This window comes from Aegilops tauschii, chromosome 7 (genome assembly GCF_002575655.3).
Source record: "Aegilops tauschii subsp. strangulata cultivar AL8/78 chromosome 7, Aet v6.0, whole genome shotgun sequence".
NCBI classification, from domain to species: Eukaryota; Viridiplantae; Streptophyta; class Magnoliopsida; order Poales; family Poaceae; genus Aegilops; species Aegilops tauschii.
Window position 1 is genome coordinate 632,497,597 of NC_053041.3, and position 7,078 is coordinate 632,504,674.

General features: G+C 42.6%; 1 protein-coding gene across 3 annotated transcripts; it reads left to right on the forward strand.

Moving 5' to 3' along the window:
• The first annotated feature begins 227 nt into the window (after positions 1 to 227).
• LOC109736457 (uncharacterized) lies at positions 228 to 4,594 on the forward strand. 3 transcript variants are annotated; one of them, XR_012189946.1, is made up of 6 exons: positions 228 to 578; positions 653 to 925; positions 999 to 2,347; positions 2,630 to 2,753; positions 3,434 to 3,555; positions 4,354 to 4,594. XR_012189946.1 is itself a non-coding variant. In XM_073505541.1 (5 exons), exons 1-3 carry the CDS (start codon positions 349 to 351, stop codon positions 1,023 to 1,025), a joined length of 324 nt encoding a protein of 107 aa, XP_073361642.1. In that variant the 5' UTR covers positions 228 to 348; the 3' UTR covers positions 1,026 to 2,347; positions 2,630 to 2,753; positions 3,434 to 3,910. The 3 variants fall into 3 exon arrangements, 1 of the variants encoding a protein (XP_073361642.1); XR_006666634.2 differs by lacking the exon at positions 4,354 to 4,594 and having other exon boundaries at positions 999 to 1,219; positions 2,293 to 2,347; positions 3,434 to 3,910; XM_073505541.1 differs by lacking the exon at positions 4,354 to 4,594 and having other exon boundaries at positions 653 to 719; positions 3,434 to 3,910.
• The last annotated feature ends 2,484 nt before the right edge of the window (positions 4,595 to 7,078 follow it).

The window sequence follows — 7,078 nt, forward strand, 5'->3', positions numbered from 1 at the left end:
GCCGTCGGATCGATTGTTTGATGCGTTTAGGACCGTCGGATCTCGCTCCTGGTCGATATCAGCCGTTGGATCAAAAAAAGTTACTGCTATAATGAATAGTTACCGTCTCGTTCCTGCCACCGCCTGTAATTACGCTGCCCCGCCGAGGGCATTTCCGTCATTTCACACACAAGGGTATAAATCATAGTGGCTCCTCTGAGATGACCTAGCCGCCTCCTCCTCCCGCACTCCCGCCGCCCCGTCTTCTCTTCGTCCCGCCTCGCCCCTCTCTCTCTCCCTCCAAACCCTACCCCGCGCACGCCTCCCTACCCCACTGCCATCTCCTTCGCCGCCGGGAGCTCGCCCGGGATGACTGCCGCGGGGTTCCTGGTGGGCTTCCTCCTCGGCCTGCTCGCGCTCACGGAGGCCGAGGCGGCCGCGCTGCTCTGGTTCGTGCTCCGCCTCCGCCGCCGGCGCGGCTCCGGTGGACTCGGACGGCTCCTCTCCGTCTCCTCCCTCGCCCCCACGTGTGGTTCCGCTTCCCGCTGGCCACGAGGTGCAGCCTTGCAGGGGCGCATCGGGTTGGGCCTCTGTTTCCGGTTAGTTCATCCCCTCCTCCTCCTCTCCGATCTGCTCTGGTTCTCACCCTCTCCTCTTCTTCCTTCTCTCTCAGATATGGTGCAGCAGCTGCTGTGGGGTTGAGGTGTTCTGGCAACGGTAGGAGCTCCGGGCCCGTCCAGGTTAACCTATCTCTCTCTCTCTCCTGATTTCGTAGCCCTCATGTGCTTGCTTGCTTTCTGCTCTGAGTTGTGGCCGTCCAGATTAGCTAGGGTTCAAGCTTTGGCAGCCTATATGGTGGTCACTATTCTTGTCATGTGCTTTAACTCTACAACCAAGCTTGGGTTCCCTCATGTGCTTGCTGGTCTGCCTGTCTAATTAGGCTTAGGTACCACAACCTACAGATTCTTTCTTGTTTGCCAAGTGCTGCAATCTCAAAGAATTTGCTTGATTTGCTGCAGGTCTGTACAGTGCTCCATCTATGCTGATTTTCAGAAACTGTTGCCCAGAGAGATCTCCATGAAGCATTGCGCCTGATGCAGATGTCGAAGTATTCAATCTACTTTGATGACCACCAGCGGTGTAGTCTTGGTACATATACTGCATCCTGAGAGATAAAGCAGCAAGGACTAGCAGCATGGATGTGAAATATGGTCATGCTCTTAACCTGATCTCCAGAAAGGTATAATCTGTACCTACATCTACATTAATTGGTACCACTATTGCTGCGCATTGATTGCTGACAGAATTTCTCTCCAGCTAGAATGTTTGTATACACTGTAGCAATTCTCTCCTGTAATAGCTACATCAATTTTGAGATTGCTAACAGAAATTCTCTCTTAATAAATATTAACCAAATTTAATTTAAGAAATGAGAGAATCTCAATACTATGGTACAACTTTGCTGAAAAAACCTTATTTGCAGTACTAACAAATTATAGCAATAGGATGCGCTGACATCAGTTTACTGCTCTGGATTAATTATTATTCGATGACTGTCTAAAGATAGATTTTCAAATACCGAAGGCGAGTTAGTCTATTCATTCATCTGTATCGTACAATATATGTCTCATAATGTTTGCTGAGTAGCAAAGCTGACTCCTTACAATATTTCGTTTGTTATCATTTAGCATTACCGTAGTACTGCTATGATACTTGCGGCAAAGTTCATACCATGCTCCCAGTTCCCTATTATCATTTTCATAATTTTGGAGATTTAGTTTAGTTACAAATAAGCACGTCGTCCGACATTTACTGTTTGTCTGGACTAGAAATGAAATGCAAATATACCTTTTAAATTGACATGATAATTGGAAGTAGATAAATGTTATAACCTTTGTACTTATCAATGGAAGTTATCAATGATTTCTCCCTTTTATGGGTATAGTAAGCATAACGGGTATTTTCTCACAATTTTCGTTTCTCCTGTCTCTTCAACATCATTCCACACTGCACTTAATGAAAACTTATCTTTGAGCAAGTTATATTCTCCATGTTAACATAGTTCCAGTAGCATGCGTATCAGTGGTGAGTTTTTTTATTCATTGATTTTGGTGTGTTCCCATTTTGGCTTGGTTTCACTGCTCAAACCATATATGTTAGTAAGAGGAAACAGAGTGTAACATTTTTGTTGATAAAATACATATAAGAACAGATTCATTGTCCCGTCTGTGTAGCATGGATGTTTGTTCGTTAACGCAAGTGCTTATTGTCACATCTGTTGCTTCTAATGATTTTTAGTGTAATACTAATCAGATTTCTATATCTCCTGAAGCAAGAAGAGTATTTTGATGGAGCACAATTGATGTAGGTAAGCTTACTTGTGTAATTCAAAAACCTGAAACTTCTTAACAGTAACTCAATTATTACATAACTCGATTTTCTACATCTCCAACTGTGTTCCGTTTTTGACACTGGTGTTCCGTTTTTCTTATTCATGCTTGCAATATTTTTAGTTTTTATGATTTTGTATAGCCAATGTGCATACTGTCCAGTGTAGGCATCTACTACCTTTGCAGTTGGCTCCTCATTTTCCTTTTATTACTACATGCGATTTTTATTAGCTGATCTGTGGCTTGATTTTCATTTGTAGATTCAAACTACTCTCCTGTGAGGATTTGTTCTGCTATACATTTTCCTTTAATTTCCCATCCAGGTTGTGTTCAAATGATAGGTGGCATTGCAAATTATGACCAGTTTAAATGTTGTTTAGTGAGGTATGATTTGCTCATTAACTTTTATTGCTCATTTCATTAACCCGTACATTGCTGGCGGTTACTATCTTATACCCAATATAGATATGTAACGGACCAGGTTTTGTTTGAACGTGATACAGTTGGGTTAAGCTTCTCAAATGCCTAGCATCAATTAAGCTTGACCACCAAACTGAAACTGAAGAATATAAAAAGTTCAGTTAAGCATCCGAAGCTTTCGGACGGAAATTTTTAATGCAGTACACTATATAGTTAACCAAGGGAAACTTCTATTTTTGCTACTTCCTGTTCCTGATTTTTTTTGAAATCACTTTAGTGTGCTTATTGCCCATCACTGAACTAACAGGAGCCTGTTGCCATGTGTTTTTTTACTAATCAGACTACTTGGAGAACCATCTGTTAAAACTGGTCTAACTAAGAAAATGCTTTCTTCTGTCTCTACTAGACACCGACAATGAGAACGCCATTTCTATGTAGCTGAACCAAGTGACTGAAAATTTATGTTACGTGGTACAACTTTACGAGAGGATTATTTCTGTAGACGAAGAACACAGTTGCATCTATGCCTTCTAAGTCTTTAGTTATTTTGAAAGATAACTTAATAATAGATGGATAAATGAGCTTGGCTTTCAAACCTACGAGGTTTAGAATTTCCTGTTGACTTTACTTCTGTGTTTCGCCAGCCTCCATCCGCCAATTGGAAATAAACTGAGGGACCTGAAGTTTCATCTATTAGGAGAAGTCGGTGCTTGTGCGGGTTGCCGAATTAATCAAGATGGAAGCTGATGCAATTAGAGTCCCATCGGTACCATTGCCTATGACCATGATGCAGACATTCACTCTAGGATTTGAGATTTTCTTTTCTCATCCCCTACGATAGATTATAGCTCAAGGAGTGAATTCATCCACGTCTACATATTTTCATCTTTTGCTATGTTTTGGCATAACCATTATCTGATTTGAGTTTTTGTAAGCGTGCTGAAGTCTTATTGATTGTGTTCCTGCAAATAAACATGATCACCAAATGGGCGTCTTCCGAAAATTAAGAGAATTAACTAATTGTATATGCTATTTATTTGTGTTCTTTTTGTGAGATTCAGATGATGCACACTTGAATATGAATGAAGGATGTGTCCTTGGCTATTGGGCCGTAATGAAAACTTTGTATTGTATTATTGGTAAATTTGCTTCTTTGGAGAAGGTTCTCTTAAGATAGGTCATGATCATGTATAGGGGGCTGGATGAGTTTGGGCTGGGGGGTGCGGCAAGCCGCACTTCCTATCTAGTTGGTGGTGGACGTCCGTGGTTGTGTGGCCTCTACCTCCACAACTTCTTTTTTAATAGTATATCTCATCGCGTGCTCTTGCCTGTAAATTTACTGCATTTGTGTGTGAATCTGAATTTGTCTTTTTTGGTTCTGCTTGTGTATTTCAAATTTTGATCTGAATTTACATATGTATTGTGAACATCTATGAATTTTTTGACATATGTATTGTTGAGTATTTTTACCTCTATAAGTTTTAATCGTTCCTAGCCCATTTTCTAAATTTGAGAGGAGCAAACGGACGACTAAAATAGGCAAGTGTTTTTACTCCCTGTGCAGGATTCGCTTGCTGATGCCGTGGTGCCAAGTAGTCCAATGCCGATACAAGGCCGCAAATGATCTTGAAATGCGGAGGAGCTTGCCCCGGTTGCCATGGGAGAGTACGAGGAGAGGCTCGCTTTTCTCGTGTCAAAATCTTCAAAACTGAAACTCATGTTAATAGATTCGAACAATATTTTTTTCCTAAAAAAATAGAAACCGAAAATAACAGGAAACTAAAAATTATCAGAAACAAAAAAGGAAAAATCAAAAGCACGTGCTTTACTTTTTTGGTAAGCGTAATTTGGTTGCACTTCTCGGGGGAAGCACAATGCTTCACATGGTAGTACAATAGTGTTCTTTACTTTTCAAATGAAGCACAAGTGCACTTAACTTTTTCGGAGAAGCACAACTATACTTTGAGATGGTGTCATTCATGGGGAAGCACACATGTAAAAAATCCAAGGAAACGAAACAACATTTTTTTAAGAGAAACTTGGGAACAACCAAGTAAAATTTAAAAAAACATGAAAAATATCCGTGCTTGCACGGTTGCGCCCAGCGCGGGACACATGGGGCGGCCGGCCCTCGCATGCCCCGCGCAACCGCTAGGAAGACCATGCAAGGGTAACCGGTTAGTTGGCCGTGGAAATTTTTCTTTGGTATCGTGTTTTGCTATGCTTACTTCATCCATCAGGGCCACGTTATTTGTTTTTGGAAGAAGTCCATCCTACATAAGTAACCACAAACGGTCAGAATCAACGCACGTAGCCGCCGCCTCCTCTCAAAGAAACAAATCTTAGGAGTCCTCTGTCTTCTGTCGGTGTTGTCGTCGATCCGCCTCGTCTTCGCTGGCCCTAGGGCCATGGAGACGTAGTGGACCAAGGCTTTTGTTGGCGGGAGGGATCTTGCTTCATTTTTAGGTATTTTTATGAGTTTGTTTAAGGTTTATGTCCTATTCAAGAATATGAGGTGGTGCGGCTCCCTAAAGATGGAATAACGTTTTCCTCTTATAGCCCCCATGCCGATGATCCATGTAGCATTGTCAGAGTTTGTGCGTGTGTAGAGGTGTGTCTCTGCCGGATTTCGCAGGATTCGGTCGGCACTGATCATTGGTGGATCTATTTGGATCCTGTCTTCGTTCATGTGTCTATAGTTTTGGATCCACTTGATATATACTTTTTTTTTTATCGATGATGGTTGTTGTTCTTGTGTGCTGGCTCTATGCAGGCTTAGCACAATGACTTTTTGACTGTCTACTAGAACAAGTATGGACCGGCTACGGTGAGGGAAAGGTGATGACGGTGGCGCACTTTTAGGTCGTCCCGGTGCTTGTAGTCGTCGCTAGATGATCTACATAAATGGATGTAATCTCTTGTACTATTTAAAAAAGTTGGTTTCATCATCTTCCCTAATTTTTCTTTTTTTTTTCTCCCCTCCTTCATTTCCTTTTGTTCCTATTCTGTTTTTAACCTCAACTAATGCCGCATAAAAATAGAACCAACACAGATGTAGTAATTTGAAATAGTATAAACCAAATCGATACTTTTTTCAAACCACTCCATGCATTAACTAAAATAAATCAAATCAACCATACCAAAAACTTCTCTAAAAAAATGGCTTTCCATATCTATATTCAAATCAAATTAAATGTTACCAAAATCTGAAATATGATGGATGTAAGGTATATGTCGGAGGACATTGATGTTAAGCCACTAGAATATGTATGTCTGGTTGCAACGCATGAGCTCCTTGCTAGTTTTTGTTATTTATGTGTTTTTTGTACTGCTGTGGCATGGTGAATCCATCGGAAGTTTACTCGGAAAAATAAATAAAAAGTCCATCCTCTGTACCCCCTCTGTTCATACGTTGGTCTAGAGAAAAATGCTTTGTGCATACGTCGATTTTCCGGTCAGTCCTCCACCGTAACAGCTCTCCCCACAGCAAGTACAGTGGCAGCAGCACTAGTACTACCAATCTCTCCGGCCACCTTTCCGCCGATTCACTCTCTCCCCATCTGCAGACCCTCCCAAACCCCCATCTCACCTCCGTCCAACAGCAAGCCGGCCGGCGGCCGTGACCACCGCGGCCCGCCAGCGCCTCCCCGCACTGATCCCACGGCGGCGCCCACAGCCTCTCCCTTTCCCAGGCACTCCTCAGTCTCTCCCACCCCCCGATCTGAGAAAGAAGGTGGCTCCTTGGCCTCGGCCACCTCCGAGCTCCGAGCTCCAGCGCCTCGCCCCCTGCCCCTTCCCGCTCTGGTTTGCCCGTACCCGCACGCACTGGAAAGAGAGAGCGTAGTCCACACGAATCGGAGGCTATTTTTTTGTAAATAAAATGGAAAATTATGAGATACAGGCAGAGAATACGTATTGGGCGGTGTAAGCACTGCAATGAAGTTCTGTTTCAGTCACTGGCTTGTAGGCCATTGTTATTTATATTTATATTTTATTTCATATACTGCAAGTGTGGGGAGCAGGAACTTTGTTGCTCAATCATATAAAACATAGATTAGTGTTGCAGTCAGAGAAAACAGAGAGCCCATGTGGGCAGTGGCAAGTGCCAACTCACTCTCAGTAGTACATTACCTAAAGACTTGAAGGCGATACTATAAACCGAGGGAGTATGGCTCAAGGATGGACGCCACACACATATTAGAGGCATTCACATGACACAAAAGTGAAACTGCACTTGTTGATGTCAATTGGTAGAGGAAGAACACTTTCTAGACTGCTTAACTTCTCTC

What these genes read in the sequence shown, in the direction of transcription:
- LOC109736457 (XM_073505541.1), top strand. Translation starts at nt 349, where the DNA reads ATGACTGCCGCGGGGTTCCTGGTGGGCTTCCTCCTCGGCCTGCTCGCG. An exon ending in GGGTTGGGCCTCTGTTTCCG is followed by an intron (nt 579 to 652) that starts GTTAGTTCATCC and finishes CTTCTCTCTCAG; the next exon opens with ATATGGTGCAGCAGCTGCTG. An exon ending in GGAGCTCCGGGCCCGTCCAG is followed by an intron (nt 720 to 998) that starts GTTAACCTATCT and finishes GATTTGCTGCAG; the next exon opens with GTCTGTACAGTGCTCCATCT.